The sequence below is a fragment of the Python bivittatus genome, unplaced genomic scaffold, assembly GCF_059951505.1.
Source record: "Python bivittatus isolate LINGU-HERP-01145 unplaced genomic scaffold, Pbiv_v1 ctg000660_np1212, whole genome shotgun sequence".
Taxonomy (NCBI): domain Eukaryota; kingdom Metazoa; phylum Chordata; class Lepidosauria; order Squamata; family Pythonidae; genus Python; species Python bivittatus.
Window position 1 is genome coordinate 1,904,907 of NW_028277092.1, and position 25,819 is coordinate 1,930,725.

The 25,819-nt window shown below is 49.1% G+C and overlaps 1 protein-coding gene across 1 annotated transcript; it reads left to right on the forward strand.

Annotated features, from left to right (window-relative positions):
- The first annotated feature begins 85 nt into the window (after positions 1-85).
- NAALADL1 (N-acetylated alpha-linked acidic dipeptidase like 1) lies at positions 86-25,171 on the forward strand. Its single transcript, XM_088151117.1, has 19 exons — positions 86-416; positions 1,961-2,133; positions 6,280-6,401; positions 8,319-8,441; positions 9,446-9,635; positions 10,293-10,386; positions 10,747-10,851; positions 10,984-11,069; positions 11,360-11,479; positions 13,949-14,034; positions 14,762-14,825; positions 15,032-15,099; positions 15,749-15,840; positions 16,813-16,903; positions 17,766-17,847; positions 22,306-22,479; positions 23,398-23,488; positions 24,522-24,614; positions 24,908-25,171. The coding sequence occupies exons 1-19, from the start codon at positions 214-216 to the stop codon at positions 25,077-25,079; spliced, it is 2,229 nt and encodes a 742-aa protein (XP_088007243.1). The 5' UTR covers positions 86-213; the 3' UTR covers positions 25,080-25,171.
- The last annotated feature ends 648 nt before the right edge of the window (positions 25,172-25,819 follow it).

The following is a 25,819-nucleotide window of genomic DNA, read 5'->3' on the forward strand; positions in this document are numbered from 1 at the left end:
TCTGAGAACATTCCCACCCCGTTTGCAGAACAGAACAGGCCATGTCCTTGATCAGCCCATCCCAGGCGTTCAAAGGGCACGCCAGAGCAACACGCCTGCCTTTTCACGCCCCATTGCAGCGCAAGATCTGCCTAGGACAGGGGCTAAGAAAAGAGGCTGTGAGGGTCTCTTGGTCACACCACCGGACCCCTCCCTTCCTGGGCGCTGGGAGCCATGGCAGGCTGGAAATACTTTCTGGGGTCAGCCTTGGGCGGAGCGGCACTGCTGACTGTCGGCATCTTGCTGGGGCACTACGCCATCCCGAAAGAGACGTCTTCCCCCAGCTGGGTCAGCAGCATTTCCAAGGACCTGGATCTAGCAATCTTGGAGGAGTTCATGAACCAGGTGGAAGCTGCCAACATCCGAGAGAACCTCAAGTAAGTTGCGAGGAGACATTTGGAGGGACGGGACCAGCCTTGAAATCATGGGTAGGGCCCTGTGGCCCTTGGGACCATCATGTTGGTATTTGGAGGTGAGGGGTGGGGCTCAGTTCAGCAAACAAGTCGGACCCCCAGAAGTATCAGGGCTGGATTACCATACTTTGAAGTGTGAAGGTCTGTGTAGTCGGTTGGATTCAGGTTTAATCCAAGATTTAAATTTGGCATGCCTATCTTAATCCAAGATTTGAATGTGCCTTGCCTGTGTATCTTAAATCTCAGAGGTTTCAGATCCATTGAGCTCAGACAGCTGCATTCTTAAAGTATCCCAAATGTGATTAGTTTTAAGCTTGGCTAGGTTCCCCCTCAGTTTGATGGCACAGCATGTTAAACCTACCTATTTGATGAATGTAGGATATGAAATCAGAAAACTGGCTTACTTCATAACCAGGTTAAATGTACTGTAACAACAAGCCTGTTTGGTAAATGTACCATTCAATGCATCATGCAAACTCTAAAATGGCTTTCTTTGGACCCTGGGTTGTACGAATCGAGTCATCATGCTGGCAGTGGGGATATCCCATCTAAAGATCCCCATCTTCCATAGGACTCTTAAATCCATAGTCTAAAACAGTGTTGTCCAAACTTGGCCACTTTAAGATGAGTGGACTTCAACTCCCAGAATTCCCCAGCCAGCATGCTGGCTGGGGAATTCTGGGAGTTGAAGTCCACACATTTTACAGTTGCCACGGTTGAGAAACACTGGGCTAGATGACCTCTGAGGAATCTCTCAACTCTAAAAGCCTACAATTTGTGAAAGTTCAACGCAGCAGCCACTGTGATGGAATGGACTTATGAAGGCCAGGCTGAGGGAGATAAGCGTGTTCTTAGTTCACCGCAGGAGCGTGGGAAGTTCAAGAAGATGAGACTGGCACCTCTCTGAGGAATTCACGGTGTTGTGGCTGTCTGGCTTGGGAGCTGGGGTTCAGTCTGGGGAGATTGATGTCAGGTTTAGCCCAAAGAACTCCAAGAGACAATGCAAATTCAGTTCTGCTGTGTTTATTAGCTACAACCTCCAGACAGAAAAATCTCCCCAGACTGAACCCCAGCTCCCAAGCCAGCCAGCCACAACACCGTGAATTCCTCAGGTGCCAGTCTCATCCTCTTGAACTTCCCACGCTCCTGCGGTGAACTAAGAACACGCTTATCTCCCTCAGCCTGGCCTTCATAAGTCCATTCCATCACAGCCACTATGCTATATGAATACATGGTGCAGTAGGTAAAGCATTGCGACCTGGCATCCTCCTGGACAACTCCAAATATTTTGTACAAACAGTCCCACCATTCTCTGCCACTGGTTATGCTGCTGGGAATGGCAGTCCAAAATATCTGGAGATTGCCAGGCTGGTTAGCCCTACCTTTCTCCATTGAAAGACGCCATCATGCAAGAAGGGTGACGTTGGAGGGGAGGAATTCTGCAGCAGCCTCTGAAATCTGCCCATGTGCAGCAAACCCTGTTCCCAGGTCTGTCCTTCACACATTAGGAAGCTGGCGGCCAAGCCTCACATGGCAACCACTAAGGGGGACCAGGATCTGGTGCAACTCCTCCTGCAACGCTGGAGTGACCCGGAATCCGGTCTAGACAAGGCCACGGAGATCCAGTATGACGTCTTTCTGTCCTTTCCAGACCCAGAGAGACCCAACAGGGTGACTGTGGGTGAGTATGGGGGAAAGGGCAGCCTGGGGATAGAGACAGTGCTTAAATAATGGTAATAACAGCAACGATAACAACAACAAACTATGGTTTGGAGTTGCATCTTTGCAATTTCCTTTGCAGCACTAAGATGCGTTGGCATCTGTGCAAAAATCATAACTTCCAAGTTTCCTGAAGTGGTAGTGAAATCGTTGAAAATGATGATGTTAGAAATGGATGGGATTGTTCCTACAAGCGATGGTCAGCTCAAATGCCGGATAGAGCAGTAACTGAAAAGAAAGGAGTCATTTTTGTAGATGTGGCTATATCGAGGGACAGCACAAATTGAGGAAAAGGGATTGGAAAAAATACAGACTATTGAGATCTAATGATTGAAAGATCATGGAGGAGATCTTTGCAAAGCCGCCTTTATGGCACGTGAGGTGGAACAGCAAACAGATTGAACAAATTTTTACAAGAATTAAATATATCAACTCTGGATTTAAAAAAAAATCCACCTTGTTGGGTACATGTTATATCTTACAGTGTTACTTGGATGATTCTTAGGTTCCCAGCTGGAAGTCAAATCTCCACATTTAAAGATTTGATTCTCTGTACTGCGTTATTCCTTGATGAGTAAAAACTGAGTAATAATAAAGATTTGGAGTTCTCCCTTAGCAATCACCACCCTGGGAATAAATTACCCTGATAAAAAATTCAGCAATGAATCGACACCTGTATATTTAAAAAAAACAAGTGAAAAGAGAAGAAAAGAAAAGGCGAGCACTGACCAGGGGAAGGAGATATTTTTGGAGTTATTTTGTCTTGCTGAGAAAAAGGCAGATGGAATTCAAAATCCTTTCCTGGATGTTTTGCAACGATTGGAGTAAGTGGTGAGCTCTCTGTTGATGGAAATCTTTTAAACAGAGACTTGATGGTCATCTGTCAGAAAGGCTATAATGCCCTGAAGGGGGAGCTGGTTTAGACTGGTGTTTTTCAAACTTGGCCGCTTTGACACGTGTGGACTTTAACTCCCAGAATTCCCCAGCTGTGGTGGCTGGAGAATTCTGGGAGTTAAAGTCCAAATGTCTTAAAGCAGCCAAGTTTGAAAAACACCGGTCTAAATGATCTCTGAGGTAGCTTCCAACTCTATTATTCTATTAATAATCTCTTCCTGTCACTGTCAAATTTGCACACAAAAAATCATACGGATTAAAGTTTAGGTCTCCCCAGCCATACAGAGATCTTCAGAGCCAAAGAGAGACAGTTGATTCTAACCCTGGGCTGTTATTTACAAAGGCCCGTTCAATGGCTTGCATAGCCTTTAATTTTTTTTAATATGATTTTTACTGAAACCTTTAAAAAAAGAAGTTAAGAACAAATCAAACTAAGGCAGAAAAAAAGAAAAAGGAAGAAATCAAAGAGAAAGCAAAAAGTGCAAGAAAAGAAAAGAAAAAGTTTAAGAAAAATAGAAAAGAAAGAACAAAGATATTGGCTTCTGATCTTCTTTACAGCAGTTACAAATACAATTATATTTTCACCTCTCTCTAAAGTTTATTTATTTATTTATTTATTTATTTATTAAATTTATCCCTGCCCATCTCCCCCTAATGGGGGACTCTGGGCAGCTCACAACTCATTAAAACGATAAATAACTATACAATGACATAAAACCTAAAACCTGTTAAAAAGTTACTTTCATAACTCTCTTCTTTCTATAATCTATCCTGTCTAATCTTCAACACCATAAATCACAAGTTCCCTTTTTTTCATAGTTACGTAAAAAGTCACCAATAAATGGAGATAGTCCCCTTTATCCATTTAAAACTTTCTTGGATTCTCAATCTTGCTAAGCTTTTTGCTTTTCAATTAAAATCCTTTGAAATAGCATTCCCCCCCCCCCATGTCAAAAAGAAGGCACTCACCAAGAGTCTCTGATCTTCACTGCATTCGGAATACAGTGGTACCTCTACTTACGAACTTAATCCGTTCTGTGACTCTGATCGCAAGTCGAGTTGGTTGCAAGTCGAGGTAAATTTTCCCATAAGGTTCAATGTAAATACGGTTAATCCGTTCCGCCCTCCGAATTTGGTCGCACCCCGAAGCAAATTTTCCCATAAGGTTCAATGTAATTACCGTTAATCCGTTCTGGCATCCACACGCCGCGCGTCAGGGGCGGAGAAGCGCCCACGCGCCGCGCATCAGGGGCGCGGCGGGGCGGCAAAACGCCCACGGACCACGTGTCAGGGGCTGAAAAATGGCCGCAGACCATGTGTCAGGATGGAAAAATGGCCGCAGACCACGTGTCAGGGTGGAAAAATGGCCGTACCTCGAGGTGGAGTTCGCACATCGAGGTAAATTTTTGGGGCCGGAGCTGGTTGTATCTCGAAAATTTCGTAAGTAGGGGCGTTCGTAAGTAGAGGTACCACTGTATCTCTTTCCACAAAAGCGATAAAGTTTTTACTGCAGCTGTCTCTAGCCGGGGGTCTGAGATCGCAGTTCCTGCCAATCTGGTCTTGGGCTACGAGCCTGTCAGTATTCGGATGGGGCACCCCAATGCGCATCAACAAGGAACAGGGCTTCCATCACATGGCCACAGCCACCATCTCGACTCTTTTGACCCCCTTACAATGCCCCTAAAGTGGGTTTAATTTAATTTGAATTTGGCTGGCCTTGACATGTCGTTTCAAATTAAAACGAAAGAAATAAATGCAGAGAATAGGGTAGAGTCCCATCTGTTTAACAGCTTCCCTCTTGGCCACATTCAGTAGTGTGAACTCAAGACAATCTTTCCGAGGCTTTCCAACGGGGCTGCGTGCTTACTTTTCGCGCCCCTCCTGCATCTGAAGGGATGTCTGGTCTGGATCTGGTTTAAAATCACGGCCCAGCTGGAAGGAGAACAAAGCAGGGGTTGCAGTTAGGGGCCCCTGGACCAAAGATTAAATGGCAGCCCTGCAGCTGGTAATTCTCTGCTCAGTTTTTCATCCGGTGTCCCAAGCTGCATCTGTGCCATGGCGATCGTGCATTCTGCATGACGAAGGACAGTCCTTATACTTCAGAAAGCTGTCCTTCGGTTTTATTTATTTTTCAAAAACTCACTTCGGCCCTTTATTTCGGTCATTTAACTTTTTCGGTACAAATGCTACCCCTTAATGCACAGTCTCTCACATTATGTGAAAAATAAGGAAATCGATTGTTTTTTTAAAGTCAATTTACATGCATTGTTTGATTTTAGATATTTTTATTAGAATATGCATTTTTGTAAAGCTTTCCTTGGTTTTGTTCTTGAATTTTCCTTTGTAAGGCAAAGTGATGAACTTAAACAATTAAAATGTTTTATCCTTATGAACCTGTTTCAGATTTGCCCCCTTTTCAGGGTTGTCCTTTGTTTTTTCTAAGAAAATTGCCGTAATCTATACATTTGAATTAGTATATACGGATTTCATGCAAATTGCCATTTTTTTCCCCATCTTTTTTGGACTGTGTATTCAATTTCATATTCTTTGGTCTGCAGACTTGAATACGGCACTTCCGGGTAATCTTGATAAAATCAGCCGTCCCTGCCTCATTTAAAACAACAAAGGTCTGTGGCTGACAACTTACAACAAAACCCATGTTTAAAAGCAGCTTCAATCTCCAGTTGCAGGCACTGCAATCTTCCGTGATCAGCGGTACGAATTTTGCAACCGCTTGATTGCTGCTTTTGAAAAAGACGCAGGGATTTTTTCAAGGGCTCCGACTGGTGCAAGCCTCCAGCTTCCGATCGACCAATTTCATCCGCTTGCACTTTTGCTCAGGCGTTGCGCAACTTTGCAGGAGGTGTAAAGCTAATCGGGATTTTTAAAAGCCCAAAGCTGGCTGCAAGGGCATCTTTAACATTTTGCAAGAGTGGGAAATCGGTGCTAAATGGGTGTATAACCTACTACGGTAATGTCAGTGGAAGATCTGAGAGGAGGGAAAAACACTGGGAAATGGGAAAAGGGGGTTGGCATGGGAAGGCTGCTCTAACCCAGGGTTTCTCAACCTCAACAACTTCAAGATGTGTGGACTTCAACTCCCAGAATTCCCCAGCCAGCCATGAATTCTGAGAGTTGAAGTCCACACATCTTGAAGTTGCTGAGATTGAGAAACACTGCTCTAACCAAAGTCTCCCTTCCTTTTTCATGACAGTGCTGGAAAACAACACTCAGGCCTTTGAGTCCAGAGAAACTGAGGAGAAGCTCACCCCAGATCAAGAAAATCCAGATATAGTGAGGCCCTATGCAGCTTATGGACCCCCAGGGACCCCCAAGGTACAAACCCTGAAAGGGTAGCTCTACCCTTGCCCTTCGTTCTTCCATCTCAGGGTTGCTCATCCTTGGCCACTTTAAGATGTGCGGACTTCAACTCCCAGAATTCCAATTCTGGGAGTTGGAGTCCTCACATCTCAAAGTTGCCAAGGTTGCACAACCTTGTTCTATCTAATCTAATCTCTAATCTTTGTTGTCGAATCCTAGGGCGGAATTTGCCCAGTTTTATGGTCCAATCCCAGATACCATGTTCCCATTCTACTGTATTATTGCTCAGCTCAATTATTGCTATATTACTGCTCAGCTCAGTCGAGTTTTAGCTTCGGAAAGAGAAAAAGAGTATGGATCCAGTCTGCTTAACACAGTGTTGTCCAAACTTGGCCACTTTAAGATGAGTGGACTTCAACTCCCAGAATTCCCCAGCCAGCAGGGCTGGCTGGGGAATTCTGGGAGTTGAAGTCCACTCACCTTAAAGTGGCCAAGTTTGGACAACATTGGCTTAACGGGATGGCTTAACCCTGCTTTGTGAACTAGGCAACTGTGGTCTGGGTCGAGGCCACGGACCAAACCATAAACCATAGTCTACAAACCTCAATGGCTGGGATGCCCCCATCAAAAGCACATCCAGGATTATCATCCCATGCCGTGAAGCTCTAGCAGCAGGACCCAACCAGGATCAGCCCAACCAACCAGACCAAACAGGGAGAAACTGTGGCAGATCCCACCTTTTAGGGAGATTCAGGGCTGAGGCCAGAAGACACTGTTTTTCCGTGGCCCAGGAACAGCCTCCTGGTGGGGGTCAGGCAGGCCCCCTTTTTATTCACATTTTGGAAGCTTTAAAAGCCGAGTTTCTCCAGAGAGGCTTCACTTGATTTGGTCAGGCCATTTTTAGCCTTCATTTTTATTGTCTTTATTTTATTGTTTTTGGCTTGGTGACACTTTTATTGCTTTATTTTATTTTATTGTAATTTATGATGTTTCGATGTCGTTTTAGATGTCACTGTGGATGTTTTAAATCAGTGTTTCTCAACCTTAGCGAGTTTAAGTTGTGTGGACTTCAACTCCCAGAATTCCCCAGCTGGGAATTGAAGTCCACACAACTTAAACTTGCCAAGGTTGAGAAACACTGATTTAAATAGACCTTTTATATTCTGTGCAAGCTGCTGAGCGTCATTTTGCGCAGGGAGGATAGAAATGCATTTGATACATACAGTACATAAATGAATAAACTAATCTGGAGCTGAACTGATGGGCGGGAATACACACTCATTGTCTCAATTGCATTTAATTTTTCATTAAACTGACCTGAACATTTATTAAATCAAATTTAATGCATCCAATACTTACGTTAGGCCCAGATAATTTTTGAAAGGAAGCCCCCCAGGGAAGGAACCAAGCTCCAAGTCCTGTTCTGGGTCTGAAAAATTTGTGTCCCTCCGGCCCGGCTAGTGCAGTGTGAGAATTCAGCATTTAAATCTGAAATTGCCCCACCTGGTTTCTCTGTTTTATAACAAGCCTTGTATTGCTGTTAATATACTACCCTAGAAAAGTAGAAGTTATACGCTTTCTAGTGGTGTATGGTCCAAAAAGTCAAAATGGAGGCGCGCTGGTGTGATTGGAGCTCAGCTTGTTTTTTATGTGGATTACAGAGCTTTGATCAGCCTCTCGTGCCGCTATCTTGCCCTGCAGGCACGGCTGATTTTTGCCTTCGCTCTGCTGTTTACTAAATGCATTTCATTGTTTGGCTTCCTTACTTTTTCCTTTCAATAGTAGAAACTTTGAAGGGTTTCCTTAACATTTCGCCCCAGTGGTTTCTGTTTACTTGACAGATCGGAGTCTTCATTTATTAGTATCGATAGGTCAATCTATCCGTAATAATATGGGATTCATGCCACTCCATGGCACTTTATTTTCTTCCAGGGAAAACTGGTCTACGCTAACCACGGCAAAATGAGTGATTATGAATTCCTTCTTAATCAAAAGATTGAGCTCAACGGCACAATTGCCATCACTCGTTACGGAGGAGCCGGCAGAGCTGCCAAGGTAACCCTGGACCGGAGGGAATATGTTTTCTTCCTGCAGTGAGATTTTGTAGGCTGCTCTTAAATGCACAGGATCCGACATTCAAAACCTAGATTCACCATTCAAATGTGAATCAGTGTTTCCCAACCTTGACAACTTTAAGATGGGTGGACTTCAACTCCCAGAATCCCCTAGCCAGCGTGCCACATGAGCCAGGTTTGCCCAACACATGACAGCCACCGATGCAAAAAACCCAGCAAATCCTAACCCTGGTTAACCGCCACAATTGTGAACCAACCATTGACCATATTGCATTAACACAGGTAATGTGTTCCTGAAGTGTTTTAAGGCAGCGCTGGGTATCACTTGCTTGATCACCCAGGCCACTTTCTCCCCACCTCTCAAGATGCTTGGAACTCTCCGCCACTCCCAGTTTGGCTGAGAGTGATGAGAACTGTAGTCCCACATGCCCGGAAGGCACTGGCATTCCGAGGGGCTGTGGTTGTGTTCCCCAGCTTTTTGTAACATACTGTTGAAGATGTCTGGCTTCTCTGAATGTTTTCTGCATTATTTTTATATATGAGATTTTATATTATATTAGGTGTTGGATATATTAGATATTTGAGTGTTTTTAACTTTATAGTGTGTTAGCAATCCTAGCTTTTAGTTATCTTTTACCTCTTGTAGGTTTTAGTGGCATGATTGAAACTGGTGTAGTTTTCCTTGGTTGTATTTTATGACTGAAAATAAAGTTTGGATGGATGGATGGATGGATGGATGGATGGATGGATGGGTGGACGGACGGACGGACGGACACTCTTTTGGAACATATCGGTCCTAATAAGTGGTGATGATCTACCAAAATTGGTGATGGCCCTGAAGTGCTTGAAGTCTTCTGCTCAGCTCAGAAAACATCTTACTCTTATTGAAGGAAAACTCTTACCCGCTTCTGTAATTTCCCCCCCATACACAGTCCGAGGAAGGAGTTAAATCCGGATCTGACGGCCTTTCCCTTCTCCCTCCAGGCAATCAATGGGGCCAAATTTGGTGTCATCGGAGTGGTGGTGTACACAGATCCTAAAGACATAAACGATGGCAAATCTTCACCGAAGGAGACCTATCCCCACTCGTGGTACATGCCCCGCTCTGCCGTAGAGAGGGGCTCCTATAACAGCCACTTTGGAGATCTTCTGACGCCATATTATCCTGCCAAGAGTAAGATGAGGAGCAGGACGGTCCCTTTGGAGGTCAAAATGGGGGGCCTGGCACCCCCATCTGCCTGTCACAGGCTGGGGAAGGCTATCGTGGTGAAGGATTCAGGAGGTGGTTTGATGAACCACCACTTGCAAGCTCTTTCGCGATCGTTGAAAAGACCTGCCAGATTACTGGTTCACAGGAAAACAGTAAAAAAAGAAAGAAAGAAAGAAATATGTTGGGTTATATTGATTGTAGAAGAAAAAGAGTGCAGTTGCTGAAATTCTAGCTGCCTCCTTCTTGCCAAAGAGACTCTGTTGGAACGGGGCTTGCAAAGAATGACTTTTGGATTTTGAGAACTGCAAAATACGAGGTCAGGGACGGGAAAGCCCAGGACTTGTTCCCAAATGTTGCCAAACTACCTTTCCCAGCATTCCTCTCCAGCTGACCATACTGGTTGGTGAGGATGGGAATTGTGGTCAAGTGGGATTGGGAGGAGGGGCACCGTTTGCCATCCCCATCCCACCCCCGCTTTTGTCACTGAGCAGTTCTGTAATCTTTTCTTGCACCTACTTCTTGCTGGATTCCCAAAGGCCACGCATTGAAACCTCTGTGCAAGATGGCCTCTTCTCTTACTGTTTCTCTCCTGTTCCACTCTTTCTTTTTTTCGGCATTCAGATTTCACCTACAGGATTCCAGAGGATCAGATCGTCGGGATTCCCCCAATCCCCACCCAACCCATCGGCTTTGAGGATGCCAAGTTGCTAATCTGGTGGGTACCAGATCTCATGCATGAAAGCCCTTCTTATGCAGATCCCAGATAGGTGGTAGCATGCAGCCAAGCTCGGCTGATCCCAGAAAGCTGGGTTGTGATGGGATGGGGGACTACAAGGAAATCCTGGGGGTGTGAATTAGATTGGGAAGTCCCAGAAAACAGCCTGGAAGAAGGAAAGGGCCAACCCTTTTGGACTTGTGGCAGAAAATGGCATCAGTGCGTCCCTGAATTTAGCAGCTCAGCTGGAAGAAGACTTGATGTAAGAAAGATGTTGACCAATTGTGCCTTTTGGATATTCCCCCCCCCCATGGATCAACCCAACTTTTGTGGCTTGTTTCTCTGTATCTTGGTTTGCAGTAACCTAGGTGGACCAAAAGCAGAGGCTGCGTGGCAAGGATCCTTGGGCTGTGATTATCACCTTGGACCCGGATTCCAAGAAAACGCGCTTTTTCCTAACACCAGGTAGTCATACCGATGGTACCTTAATGGGGGTATCACAAGAAGCAGGAAGGGATGTGCTGAGATAGGGTCACCCCAGATCAGTTGGATATGTCCCGCTGCCATGGATTAAGCCCAGATTTCTTTGCATTCTAGCAACGTCCAGGTGAATGTCTATAACCAGAGACAGATCAAACCATCTTCCAACGTTCTGGGGGTGATACGAGGAAGCGTGGAACCAGGTGAGCTAGTCTCCCTTCCTCTTTCCTCTGCCCTCCCCTCTTTGGAAGGGTCCATTCTGGACCCTGGAAGTGGCTTTAACCTGCAGGTTCTCTCAACATCATTTGCTTTGGGTTGTGGATCTTTTCCTGAGCCAAGGACAGGCACTCTCCCTTTTCATGATGTGCTAGGCAGTGTTTCTCAGTCTTGGCAACTTGAAGATGGGTGGACTTCAACTCCACCTCTGGTCCTCCATTGGTTCTTACTGTACTTTCCTCCATAAATACTAGGCTGTTCCCTCCTCTTCTTCTAGACCGATACGTCCTCTATGGGAACCACCGGGACAGCTGGGTGCACGGAGCTATCGACCCCAGCAGTGGGACAGCTGTCATGCTTGAAATCACTCGTATTTTGGGAAAGTTGGTGAAGAAAGGTGAGCTTGGGGTGTGGGGGGTTGATTTCTCTGTCCTGTGCATGATGGCAAAGCAGGGAGGAATTTAGGAAGCAAGAGGCAAAGTTGAGGGAGCAACCTAAGACAGGATCTAGGCACCCAGGTAGACCACAGATTAACCATGAGCCAGCGCTGTGCTGCAGCTGCCAAAAGAGCCAATGCAATCTTGGGGTGTATAGTGTCAAGGTCGCAGGGAACGATCGTTCTGTTCAATGCGGCACTGGTCCACCGCACCTGGAATATTGCATCCAGTTTTGGTTACCACGAAGGATGCGGAGGAATTGGAAGGAGTGCAGAGAAAAGCTACAAAGATGGTGAAGGGCTAGGAGGTTAAATTCTATGAAGAATGCATAAAGGAGCTGGTTAAGCTGAGCCTAAAGAAGAGAAGGCTAAGGGGAGGCATATCCTAAGGTAGTGTTTCCCAACCTCTTGGCCTCTTGAAGATGTGTGGACTTCAACTCCCAGAATTCCCCATGGCTGGCTGGGGAATTCTGGGAGTTGAAGTCCACACATCTTCAAGAGGCCAAGGTTGAGGACACTGCCCTAAGGGCTGTCACAGGGAAGAGGGTGTGGATTTATTCTTTGCAGACCCTGAGGATAGGAGAAGAACCAACAGGTGGAAGCTTTATCGAGGGAGATCCAAACTTGAAATAAGGGGGAATTTCCTGACGGTGGGAGCTCTTAAGCAGAGGAACAGCCTCCCTCCTGGAATTTTGGAGGCTCCGTCACTGGAAGGTCTCAAGCAAAGGTTGGACAGCCATTTGCCTGGAATGGTCTGACAATTCCTGCCCTGGGCAGGGGGTTAGACTGGATTACCTCTAGGTCCCTTCCGGTCCTATGAAGCTATGACTCTATGATCCAGAGCCCCCTTCTGGAATTCTGGATTTGGCCATTTCCTCTTTCCCCATCCTAAATATGGGGGGGGGGGGGAAGAGTCCTGGCTCTTTGCTTACCAATGCATTGCGTAGATTTATCATTATTTATTATGCATTGTGTAGATCAGTGTTTCTCAACCTTGGCAAGTTTAAGTTGGGTGGACTTCAACTCCCAGAATTCCCTAGCCAGCATGGCTGGCTGGGGAATTTTGGGAGTTGAAGTCTACCCATGTTAAACTCATCAAGGTAGAGAAACACTGGTGTAGATTTAATCACAGCCTTTCCCTCATCAGGGAACTTAGTGTTTGCCTCCGCACCACGCACTGAATAAACTTCTTTTCCAGATTTGCACCATACATTGATTCATAAACTAACAAAGAGAAGGGCTTCATATAACATGCTGAGCATACACACACACACACCACACATAGTAACCAAGGATAATGAACAAAACCCAAGTTAGCACATGGAGTAAACGCAGCTCTGAGGCCCTTTGCTAATCTGATTTAGTGTGCGGCGTGAACACAACCAAAGCTATGCACGTGGCATTGGGCGGATCCCAGCTGGACCCCGAATTCAGGCTCTGGAGAGATCCCAAATGACTTCGCTTCGGCCAGCTGAGTGGGTCACCATGCTTGGGTATTCCTCTCAGGCTGCTTTTCACACAGTTGAGTTCAGGGTTTGGTATCACTGGGGGGTGGATCTGGATTAAGAGCAGCGAAGTGCAGAACAACGTCCATCCTTCCCCTGCCCCAGCTGCCGTTCTGATTCAGTTTGATTAAAAGAAAATTTGTTTCTGACATTCTTTCCAAGAGGAGAATTTTGGAGAAACCCTCACGGGTGAAAGGTGACATTCCTGCATGTTTGGGGCGTGTGTGTGAATACCCTGCGCCCTCCGTAGCTTCCCATAGGGAGACACTGGGGAGAGTCTGTCCCAGAATGTGGGCAGCCAGGGGGGCTGCAGCCTGCTGGAAATAAGGCTGTATTTCTTCATTGAGGAAGGCGTCAGCAGCCTGCAAGTTTCTCCCAAGGAGCTGGTTCAGGAGAAGAAAGGCCGGCAGCCAGGGAGGCCGGCCTACCGAGAACAGAATTGCGAGTTTGCAAAAGTTTACAGGCAGAGCGGTGCCTCTGAGTGTGTGTGAATCCTTTGCTTTTCTCCCTTGGGGGAGCTAGTAAGGGGATTCTTGCCCTGGTGGGCCAGTTTCTCCTCCTCCTGGAGAAATGAAGTGAAATCCTCCCCCCAGTACCTCTGCCCAGCATTTGGATGGAGAATTTGAGAAGGTCCATGCATCTCCATGAAAGGTTGACCTGCCAAGCCACCTAACTGGAATTGAATGGAATCTGGGTGGGCTGAAGGAATGGGATGTTGGTAACCCTCTGCCTCCAGCATTCCTTACTCCTAACCATGTTGTCTGGGGATGATGGGAATTGTAGTCTCTCATCTCAGACAGGTGCTGGGCCAGAACACTCGCTGAGAGCAGGTCTGAGATGCATCCAATCTTTTCCCAGTCTTGCATATCTCTCGAAGCAGCTAAGAATTAAATCAAGCTGTCCCCCCATGCCCCCTATCTTGCAGGAAAATGGCGCCCAAGAAGAACCATTATTTTTGGCAGCTGGGGTGCTGAAGAGTTTGGTCTCATTGGTTCTACAGAGCATACAGAGGTAAAAAGTGTGTGAGTTGGGCAGCCATATAAATGTATTAAAATAAAATAAAAGTTTATTTTTTATCAAATCTTAATTTATTTATTTAAATAAATATAAATAAATGAATAAATAATAAAAAGAGCCAAGACATGCAGTTACATCATTTCAGTTTGCTCAGCACATGGAAATTAGTCAAACTTATTTGTGTTTTTTCCCAGTTTTTATACAGCCACAATCAATCAACAAGAATGATTAATGTGGCTTAGCCTGTGATTCAGTGAGTCATGCGAATTGAGAAAATTGGGTTAATTTAGTAAAAGTGGTTCAATAAACTGTGAATTAACTGTGCATCTCTGGGATGTGCGCACACGTGCAACGGAATTGCACAATTCTGGATTTGCAATCAACACGAGAAAGAGCGAAAAGCTCTTGACGGCATTTCATCCCCTTGACCTCCTAATTAAGAAAAGGAATTGACCCACAGGCTTTTTGAATGTTTCATAATGACTTTAACTGATGCATATTTTAATTGCAATACTGTACTTTAAATCTTAATGATGTTTCTTATGTATTATTTCACTTTTTAAAAAATAGCTGCCTTGATCATTTGGTGTCTTCTGGATGTTTTGGGACTTCCACTGCCATCAGCCCCTGCCAATAAGACGAAGTGGCAAGGGATTGTGGACCCTGTAGTCCAGAACATCTGGAGGGCATTTAATTCTCTCTTTCTCTCTCTCACTTGTAGGAATTCTACAGCAAATTGCAAGAGAGGAGCGTGGCCTACATCAACGTGGATATTGCTGTCTTTGGTAAGCTTCTCACATTTTGCAGAGTCAAGATTATGAAAGTGCTTTGGCTGCTTTTAGCTGTCTTGGACTTGAGTGTCAAAAAAGTCAAGATGGCGAGCACGAAGCTGCAAGCGAAGCTCTGCCTGTTTTTTACAGAAGGCCGTTCAGGGTCCAGGAGCATAATTCTTCAGCCATCTTCTTTTAATGCCCAGTTTCTCCTTCTGCAGCTAATGCTACCCTGAGGGTCCAAGGAACGCCACCAGCTCAAAGTGTAATTTTTGCAGCCGCTCAGCAGGTAGGTGGAGAAGCTGGAGGTGAGGAAGGAGGGCAGTCACTCAAATACAGCAGTTACTCGGAGGGAACAGAAGCCTGGGGGTCACCATTGAGCCTCCATGTCCAGTAGTAGGATACCGCACAGTGCCAGGTGCTGGGGAGGGGACAGATCTTCAGGGCACCAGATTGGAGGAAGAAATATCGAATTGGTTTCAACTGAATCTAACACAGAAGTGATCAAATATTTGCCTTCTAAATGTGGAGCAGATCATCTCAAGCTGGTATCCTCCAAACATATTTGGATCGCAGCTCCCGAATTCTTTGATCCTGCTGCATCCGATGGGAGAAGGCTGAGATAACGCAATGAAAGACAGAAGCCAACCAGTTTGTGGGTTGAGAGATCTAGCTAAACAGAAGAGCAAATTTTAGAGAACAAATCTTTTCATGGTGGAGGGAGGCTGAGAAAAGATGAAATACCTTCTTCAATAGGAGTCTGTTAAGAGTCTTCTCCACCTGGTCACCTTTTTCTACATCTAAATGTGTGCAGGAATTTGAAAACCAGGGTTCCTTCATCACCAACCAGGATGGATTTCTCATCTCTTCTTGGAGCGCCATCATGTTTAAAGATATACCAATTTTGCACCATCTTTTTCAAATTCCTTTCTCCTTAGGTCAAGACCCCAGCAAATGCTTCTGTATCAGTCTATGAAAACTGGAAACACCATTTCAACAGAAATAGCTCAGTCTATGGAACAATCCCCAGGTAAAAAAGATAGTGTGTGTGTGGGGGGCTTATAGCCCCATACATTCGTTTCTGATTAATCCAGATTGGATTGTTGAATTGTTGTGAATGCGTTGACGGCATCTCCAGATCCTAAGCAGCTATTGGTTAACTTCACAAGATCAGTTGGACTACCTCTACTCAACATAGCTTTTTAAACCATAGTTTGTTGCATTCGATCATGGGGTTGCAGGAATGCCAGGCCTTGTGCCAGCCTGCCCATAACCTGAAGGCGTCGCCCAATGTGCTTCTATGGCTGGCCTCACACAACATTCTTCTTTGCTTCTTTGAGTTCACAGAAGTTACACACAATTTATTGAATGTATTGTTTAGTTTTTTATCCCACCTTTAGTTCTGGCCTTCGCAAGGTGGTGAACATATCTCATGCCCTCACCTCCCCCCAGCAAGGTCGGTTGGGCTGAGAGAGGGAGACTGGCCCAAAGTCACCCAGGCAGCTTTCATGCCTAAGGTAGGACTAGAACTCAGAACTCACAGTCTCTCTCTCTCATACACACAAACACACACGCACACAGAGATAAAAAAATAAATCCAGCTTTGCATATTGTCCAAATGCACCACTAGCTTTCTAAAGTGACCAGGCCACACACAAAGCCTTTGTGTAACTTTGTTTTCTAGCTGAGCTAGACAAGAACCAAGCAGGGTCCAACCTGGTTAGTACCTTGGATGGGAGACCACCAGGAAACCACAGGACTGTCAGCTAGACAGGGAAATCCAAAACCCACCCCAGAGAAAGGCAGCAGCTAAGGAAACTTGGGAAAGGGAGAATTCACCCTCTTCAATAAGTTGCCCCATAAATAGACCAAACAATTTGGGTTCGCACAACCAAGCTAGCCAAGATGAAGACCAACCCAGCTTCTCATGTGATGGAAATGCAGCCTCGGCTGTTGGAAGGGTCCGTGCAAACTCACCTGGGTTTTGCTCCCCTTCTTGCAGTTTAGGGTCTCTGGGGGCTGGAAGTGACTTTGCTCCTTTTATCCACTTCCTGGGCATCACAGCGATGGACATTGCTTACACCTATGATCGGGTGAGTCCCTGGGGCGCAGCTCTTGCATGCCAGAGGGCTCGGGCCAGGAACAGGAGGGGTGTGACGAGAACAAGGGCTGAGCTGAACTTTAAACATCACAAGCGTTTCCTTTGGTTACATTAGAAGTGGGCGGTGGAAATCGCCCCATGTATTTAACATCCCCCACCAGCACATGGAGCATAAAAACTGGGGGCTGCTTCTGGCAGCCGGGCATGAGTCAGTTTCATGAAATGAGAGGAGGCTACTGTTCTTCATGGGTTTGGATATGCGATTTGGCAGGCTCCAAAGTTGATCTGGGGGCACAGATGCCTAATTTTCTGCTTATTTGGGCTAATCTGGTGTTGGGGAATCATGGTGAAGTCTCTGCAGTTGACAGCTTGAAAATTAAGCAGACTTAAGCTTGGTTAGTGCATGGATTGGATACCACTTGGAAACCCCCAGGTTGTAACTAGACTGGGACACTGAAGAAAACATTCCCGGTTATAGCCCACATTTGCTTTAAGACCAGTTTAAAGCCCTAAAAACCTCACCTAAGTAGCATCTCCTAGATGTCATTGACTAAAGCAGACCGGCTTAGGACTTGGATGGGGCACCACATGGAAATCACAGCTGGAAGTTGGAAAAACATTCTGACGAACCAGCACATCCACATTTACAAAAGGGATTTTGCAGCTTGGATTGGAATGCTGCACCTGTCCTCTTGCCTGTTTTGATCACCCCTACGGTCACCGCTGGTTTACCCGTGCAGCTCCATTTTGTGCTACTAAGAACTAGGAAGAACCACTGAGGCTTGGGACTGAGTGTTTGGAACAGCCAAACCCACCTCAACATGTTTTTCTTCCTTGTTCTTTCCTTTGCCCAGAAGAAAACGTCAGCGCGCATCTACCCTGCCTACCATACAGCCTTTGACACCTTTGACTATGCAGAGCAATTTATCGATCCAGGTAATGGCCGCCAGTTGCCGAACCCTCTCGGGTGCTTCTCTGCTTCTTGGGGAGAGAAACTTCCTAATATCCTTGCATTTTGCAACACAGCAGCAGTTCTCAAATCCCTGCATTTGGCATCGTATGGCCGGTTTTGAGGTTTATATACGGAGTGTATCAAAAGTCAGGTCCTGTAGACAACTTATAATATAAATTACATTCCGTGTTCGAATTAGTTGCCATTTTCTTCTAAATATTTCCTTACTTGTTGGACACATGACCTTTGAATGTTCACAAGTACAGTAATTAATAAAATTAAGGAAACATATTGTGATTGGCCTATGGGGCCTGACTTTTGGTACATCCTGTATGTAAAGATCGCTGCACTCAGCGCTGAATAAAAACTCCGTGAGACCGGCTCGTGTGAAAGCATTTTACTCAGGTGTAATGCGCAGCGGTTTCATAGGGTTCCCTCCTTGATCCGAAGTTACCCCCTTTTGCCCGCCCTTCTCCCCGTTGCCTGGCTTCTGTGCCTCTCTGATTGCTGTCCTTTGTCTGTGGGGTCGTTGTTCGTTGGGCTTTTCTTCTGCAGGCTAAGCCGGGGCTCCTTCATTGCTCGCCGATCGCTGCGCTTCCTGGGGGCTCGAGGGAAGCCGGCCGTGATACAAAGTATCCGCTCCTGCGCTGAGTTAATTACCGCCACCTGCCGGCGCGGCTTGTCCGACTTCCTCTTTTCCGCTGCCTGCGCCTGGGGCGGTGAAACTGACTAGGGGAGGTGAAACTGAACAGCGGCGTCGGCCGTGCCGGGTGAATCTGACATGCCGCCCCTCTGGAGAGAGACCCCCTCTCTCTTTGGGCTTACCGGGGTACTGCCCCCCCCACCATAACTGGGTGGCCGCAGGCACTTCGTTGTGCCAATCAGGTGAGAGGTTGTACAGTTTGGGCAAGCCGTAGTGGAAAACCGGGTGGGCCTTTCCTAGGGCTTTGGGGAGCTCTAGCCTTACCCGGGCCGGGTTTATTACTGGCTGGGGGGGACCCGAGGATTCCCCTTATCTCCCTTAGTCGTCGCGCAAGTTGGGGAGCTGGCCACATGTGCCCCGTGCCCTCCGGAGGGAGGGCCACCAGAACTGCCTGTGCAGGAGGCGGAGGGTTTTCACAAAGCCACCATGCCCCGCATTTTCGTCGGTGTGACCCTCTCCAGCAACCCCCACAGCAACCCTCCGGTATGTAGTTTCCCCTCGCGCCACCACAAGCCCCCTTGTCCCCTCAATGATTCTTTATTGCTCGCCAGCCAGGAGTCTTTCTCGCCCGCTTCCGCGAAGGCTCGCATCAGCTCCGGCTCTGCTTCTTTCCGCTGCTTCTCCGCCTGGGCTCAGGTCACGCCTTTCGCCACCAGCTGGGTCGCAGGGGTGGCCGAGTTAGACGACAGCTCCCGCGGGGTCTTAAGTGCCTCCAGGGTCTTATGGTCGCGGCAGGGCCCCGGTCTACTGCCGGTTTCTCTCCGCTCGCCTGGTGCGGACCGCTCGACTCCCGCCGCCGCTACTGCCACTGCTCTCAGCGCCAACGCTGCCCTCGCCTGCTTTGCCGCTGGCCTCTCGGGTCCCGGCGCCGCCGTCTCCACGGCCGTCGTCCCCTCTCGCTCTCCGGCCGCCCTTGGCGCTGTCGATGTTCTCGCCTTGCGCACGGTGGGTTGCCTGGGTCCCGCTGCCGCTGCTCCAGCCGCCGCTCCAGCCTGCCATCCCTCGGTCGCCCTTCCTGTTGCCGGCGCCTCGAGTTCCATGGCCCGACCCTGTCCGTCTGGTGGTGCCGCCAAACCACAGGTCTCGGACACCCAGTCGACGTGCGGGTTCTGGTGCTTGAGCCATGGGGTAACTATAAACCGTAGCTCCTCCCGATGGGGCCCGATCGTCATGCCGACCGGGTCAGTGTGATACTGCGCCGGTCCCCCCCCCCCCCGCTGCCGATCCGTCCAGCTGGCTGAACACAACGGCCTCCCTGAGTTTCCTCGCCCGGAGCCCCAGTGCTGACGCCAGCACCGGGTGGATAAGGCAGCGAGTACATCCCTAGTCCAGCAGGGCCTCGAGGTTCGCCTCCACCCCCGATCTCACCCCCTTGAGGTGGACCCTCACCCGCATGGGTGAGCAGTCCCTGCTTCCCAGCGGGTCCGCACGCCGCGGCTCCGTTAGCTACATTGGGGTGCGCTTCAGCGTAGAGGCCCGTCGTTTCCTGCCGGCTCACTTTCTTCCCCTCGAGGAGCCGGACTTCGAAGTGGGCCAGCTGGTTCCGCTGCGCTCTGCGGCCACTGCCTCCTTTCGGGGTCGGTTAGGGGGTCTGGTCGCCGAAGGTCGCTGGGCCCCGTCCTCTGCGTAGCGCGTCGGGGCGTCCTCCCCCGAGGGGCACTGCACCGCCTGGTGCCCCTTCCCTTCGCAACGGCAGCAGGCACCCGCCATCCGCCGGGCCTCCCTGTTGTCGGGCCTCCACCATTGGCTCCCACGCCTCTCCTCCTGAGTTGCCTCGTCTCGCTCGGGCTTGGCTGACTTCTGGGCTCTGGTCCTCCGCTTAATTTGGTTCCAGGCGGCTTCCGCCATCCCCGCTAGCCAGATCCACTCCTTCAGCGTCTCTGGATCATCTCTGCCGAGTGCTCTCTCCAGGATCTCCTGTGGAGTCCATTCTGGAAGTAGTGGACTTTCAGGGACTCCGGCCAGTCTCGGTGAGCTTTTCTGTGAGGCACCGGAACTCCAAGGCGTACTCGGACACCGTCTTGTCTCCCTGGTGCAGCCGCCGGATCTCATCCTGGGCTCGTCTGGCGCTCCACCTATCTTCACATCTGTCCCTGAGTGCCTGCATGAACTCGGGGAAGTCTTCCAGCTCTGCCGCGTTGGCATCGTACAGGCGGAGGACCCATCCGGCCGCCTGCCCCTCCAACAGGTTGGCCACGTAGTCAACCCGCTCTCCGTCGTTGCTGAACAGGTGCCCGCTCCGGTTCATGAAGTTCCCCACTTGCATGAGGAAGTAGGGCAGTTGCTCGGGGTCCCCCGAGAATCGGCTCTCCAGGCTCCCGAACCGGAGGGCCTCCGCTGCTCGCCGTTCGTCCGCTGCACCACTCGTGGGTCTGGGCGTCGCCTCTAGCCCGGGCGCGGGCTCCGTGCTGCCTCCTGCGCCTCCGCTGGCGTCCGGGGCTTCCCCAGCCGGGGCTCGGGCCCCGCAAAGCAGGGTCTGCAGCATCCCCTGCATCGCTGCTAGCTGGCGCCGAACGTCCCCCTCCATCCGGGTCATCGGGTCCTCCAGCTCCTGGATCCGGGACCCTGAGCCTCGGCGCGTCGTGACTCCGCGTCCCGACGGGGTCCGGGGTCCCAATGCTACGCCGACGGACCCCCGTGCTTCCCGAAGTGCGGGCGGGGGCCCCGCCTCCTCCCCCTCGTTCCGCATTGCCTCCTCCACCATCGGGGTCTCGGACCCGGATTCCTCGCCACCTCGCGAACTTGCACCCTCGCTGTGGCTGGCCATCGCCCCGCGCAGCCGATCAGGTCCGGTAGGTCGTCGGTGAGGGGGAAAGAGAGAAAAAACAGAGCAAAACGCGAGCGCTCCTCGGAAGGTTCACCCCAGGTAGAGCTCAAGGGTGAATCCCAGCTTTATGTGATGATCGCTGCACTCAGCGCTGAATAAAGACTCCGTGAGACACAGGCTCGTGCGAAAGCAGCTTACTCTCGGCTGTAATGCGTAGCGGTTGCAGACAAAGCCAGGGTTGGCTTGGCGCGGTTACATACAGCGGTTTTATAGGGCTCCCCCCCGACCAGGAGTTGCCCGCCCTTTGCCCCAGTCCCCTGGGTTACTCCGTTCGTCAGCGGCGTCCTTCCCCTCACCCTAATGGCAGATTCAGCCGGGTTTCTTTGTCTCCCTGGTTGCCGCCCTTTGGGTGTGGGATCGTTGCGTTCGTTGGGCTTTTCTTCTGCGGCCAAGCCGGGGCTCCTCGATCGCTTTGCGGATCGCTGCTGAATTGCGGCGCTTCCGAGTTGTTGCGATTGGCGCTGCCCGGGGCGCTCGAGGGAAGCCGGCCGTGATACAAAGTATCCGCTCCTGCCCCGAGTCAATGGCCGCCACCTGCCGGCAATTAACCTGCGGTTTGTCCGACTTCCTCTTTTCCGCTGCCTGCGCCTGAGGCGGTGAAACTGACTAGGGGCGGTGAAACTGAATAGTGGCGTTGGCCGTGCCGAGCCGGCTGAATCAGACAGTATATATCGGGGGGGGGGGGTCTGCTGGGGGGGACATCATGCACGTAAAAAAGGCGGGGCTTGGTTGGGGCTACCATCTTGACTTTTTTCACCCACCTGCTGACCCCCCTTGAATATATATTTAATTCATGTTGAGTTTGGGATGGCACTGTCATGGCCACCATTTTGACTTTTTTGACACATCCCGGACATACTTCTGCTGGTGAGCTTCCCAAACACCGCCAACTGGTCTTCCTTCTCCCCACAGGATTCACCAGCCACCGGGCTGTGGCGCAAACGGCCGGCAACGTCTTGCTGCGCTTGGCGGACTCCTTGATTCTGCCGCTCAACGTGAGCGACTACGGGGAGATGTTGCAAGCCATGTACGACACAGCCGAGCAGGCGTTCCAGGCTGACCTCCTCAGCAACAACATCTCGCTTGGTGAGGCTGTGGCAGTGGAGGACCGGACTGCCTGGCAGGGCTGTCAGACTGGGAGACAACAAGGAGGGAGGAAGCACTGCTCCCGACCCACAACTACCTCCTAATTCAGTGTTTCTCAACCTTGGCCACTTGAAGATGGGTGGGCTTCCACTTCCAGAATACCCCAGCCTGCAAGGCTGAGAAACACAGAAATAGCGGCTGGATGGTCCTCTGTCAGATCCTGCTCCACCTCTCGCATTCTATGAATTGAGGACACAATCGGCTTTATGAGGAAGAACTAACAGAGTGAAAGTCTTAGAAGATTTGGGGAGTTTATTGGACTAAGTGGTGGGGGGAGGTTGACTGGTTAGCTGGTGCTTCAGAAGATCAGGGAAAGGGCCATTGGACAACATGCTATACAGTCGTTTAGTTAAACCTTGGTTAGACTTTGGTGGCTGAGCGTTTTGGACAAATCCAGCCAGGTGGGTTAGTTTATTTAATGATTTGGAAAAGGTGCTTTGGAGCGCAACAGTCGAGCAGTCTACTACTCTTTAAAGCAGCTGCATCTCTTCCTGGGATTGCACTTTAGAGCAGCGTTTGTCAACGTTGGCCACTTGAAGATGGAGGGACCAACTCCCAGAATTCTAGCTGGGGAATTCTGGGAGTTGAAGTGGCCAGCACTGACAAACACTGCTTTACAGCATTTTAGACAGGGACTATATTCACAGCCCTCCATGCTCTGAAGCATATTTTTGGAATTGCACAGCCCTTCTGAACGCTCCCCGCCTCCCTCTCGCCACTGAATTCTCCCCAGAAGCAGTTTGCCCCAGTAAAAGAGTTCACGCCATTCCCAACAGCATCCATTGTCCCACAATTCAAAATATTAGATCTGAAGGAAATTTAAAGGACGTCCTTCTTTTCTCCTTTTTTCGCTTCCAGCCCCGCTCCGCAGTGCAATCCTTCGCTTCCAGTCTGCAGCAGCCGGTCTCAGCCAGCGCGTCTCACACTTGCAGAATGAAGACTCACCCAGGTGTTTCTCTCTTTTTCTAATCCTTTCCATACTGATGAGTGTGTATACATAAAAATATATGTATAGGTGTCAACAATAGACATTTCTATAAGGCTTCAAACTGTCCTATAGTGTTGCATGGTTCTAAGCCAGGCCTCTGTTAGCAACAACCCTGTCAGGTAGACCAGAACACTCATCCACAAATTGGCAGAAGGAACAAGTGGTTGAAAGCCAAGAGTGAGGTTAAATCTACCAAAAGAGGCCAGATTTGTTTGCTTAGGCAGCCGGATTGGAACCTCCATGTTCAGGAGTAGTTTACCCCCAATGCCACACATTGCAGCCATGCCGGCGTTTTTACTTGGGGTGGCTGAGGCATGGAGGCAGCATCCGACCCCGGGGCAAGGTGCTGCCACTGCCCAGGTTGCCAGGGCTGACCCTCTGCTGCTTCTCGTTGCCCAGTGGGAGGGGCCTCGTTGAAGCTCCACCCTTATGTCGGCTGGGGCAGGCAGAAAGGGTCCTGCTTATCCCACCCTTCCGAGAGCTGACTGGCTCAAGAGTTCCAGCGCAGCGGCTGTCAGTCTGGGGGGAGGGCGAGCCTTGGCTGGCTACTTTTTGAGGTGCCCCCCAGATGCCCTGTGGCTTTTGCCAGAGCCAGCCAACTCCTTCAGAGGATGAGGATGATTTGCTCTGTGGAAAGCAGTAGGAATCTGGATACAGTGGAAGAAGGAAGGGCCAAGAGTCTTGCTGGGCACAGTCTCCGCTAAGCCTTCTTTCTGGCCACCACAACGGAGGATGGCTTAGCACTGAAGACCTCTCCCAAGCCCCCTTTAAATCAGCGCCTTGGCTGAGTTGCCCCCAGATCCAGGGCTTGTTTTGCGTTGCTTTCACTGGAAGTGCCATCCCAGCTATTCTCCCCCGGAAACCATGAATGATGGCTTAGCTTCTTCTATGAATGGCTGTTTCCTGAACAAGCCCAGTTAGGCTTAGTGGAAGGTGTTTAACCAGTGTCTCTCTCTCTTGCATTCCCTGCCATCCCTTTCTTGTTTCCCCAAAGCCCTCTCGCTCTGCGGATGGTGAACGACCAGCTGATGCTGCTAGAAAGGACGTTTTTGAACCCGCGAGCCTTTCCAGACAAATATTATTACAGGTAACTCAAGCCCACCCGCCTCATTTTTTCATTTACCCATGCTGAGCCTCCACGAGGTTGGATTCTGTCCAGTTCCAACTATTAGTAGCCCGCTGCTACAAGCATGGTCAAAAAAGTCAAGATGGCGGCTGCGCTGGTGCAATCAAAGTTCTGCTGCCATCTTGACTTTTTTGACCACACCGTGCAGACCCCCCTGGCTACAGCCCCACAATGCAGTGGAACTGGGTGATGGGAATTCATCTTTGTCACTGCCTGTCAATGCAGTTTGCATTTTGGACTCTCTGTTCTCCCAGCCACGTCATCTTGGCCTCCCGGTCCTCTCCCGTTGCTACTTTCCCGGGCCTTGCCGATGCGGTCGCTGCTGCCAAGGACCAGAGCAGCTGGGACAACGTCCGTAAACACCTAACGGTGGTTATCCAAGTGGTGGAAAACGCGGCCTCCTTTCTTGAACCCGTGGCCGAGTGACCGGCATTCTCGCTGGCCCTCTTGGCAAGTGTCACTGCGAAAGGCAGCTTCACGTGTTCTGAAGAAATAAACGCTTTGCGTTTTATAAACACTTTCTGTGCATCTGATGCAGTCCTTTCACACTACGTTCCTCGCCTTACAGAACAGTCCTGCAAGGTAGGTTAGGTTACTGTGGGATCATATTGTAGGTGAGAGGAGGCCGTGGGCTGAGCGCACCGGGGGAATAGCAGCTGTTCCAATAGCATTTTGTAATTCCTAGTTCAATTTCAGCCATGCACTAGCACTTACATAATTTCTACTGATTTGGTTTCTTTTTTCTTAAAGCCAGAAACATTCTTACTGCACTGTAAAAGTGAAGTCTCATTCAAATGCAGCTTCACATCATGGACACATCCCTAGGATTTCTTTGGCAACAAATTAGAAATGGTTTGTCACTCCCACTTTCTGGAATGTCTTGTTTTTACTCTCTAGCGTACAGCTCTGGGATCTCCTTGTGGTCTCCCATCCAAGGACTAAATAGCACCAACCAAAGTTGGTTATGTGCTGCCACTAAGCCGGGCCTTCGTTATCTGGGGTTAATTAAAATGAGAATCCTTCCCAATAAAAAAATTGTTTCCTGCATTACACTTAGAAATTAACCAAACAGACCAGGTTCACACACAATTTCCCCCCGAAAAATTTTAATGTTGTGTGAATCCAGTCCTGCACATTCAGCCACCGAGCTGGGGTGACCCTCTGGT

Coding starts and splice junctions, on each gene's coding strand:
- NAALADL1 (XM_088151117.1), top strand. CDS start 214: ATGGCAGGCTGGAAATACTTTCTGGGGTCAGCCTTGGGCGGAGCGGCA. Junction 417..1,960: donor AACATCCGAGAGAACCTCAA/GTAAGTTGCGAG, acceptor TTCACACATTAG/GAAGCTGGCGGCCAAGCCTC. Junction 16,904..17,765: donor TTGCTTACACCTATGATCGG/GTGAGTCCCTGG, acceptor TCCTTTGCCCAG/AAGAAAACGTCAGCGCGCAT.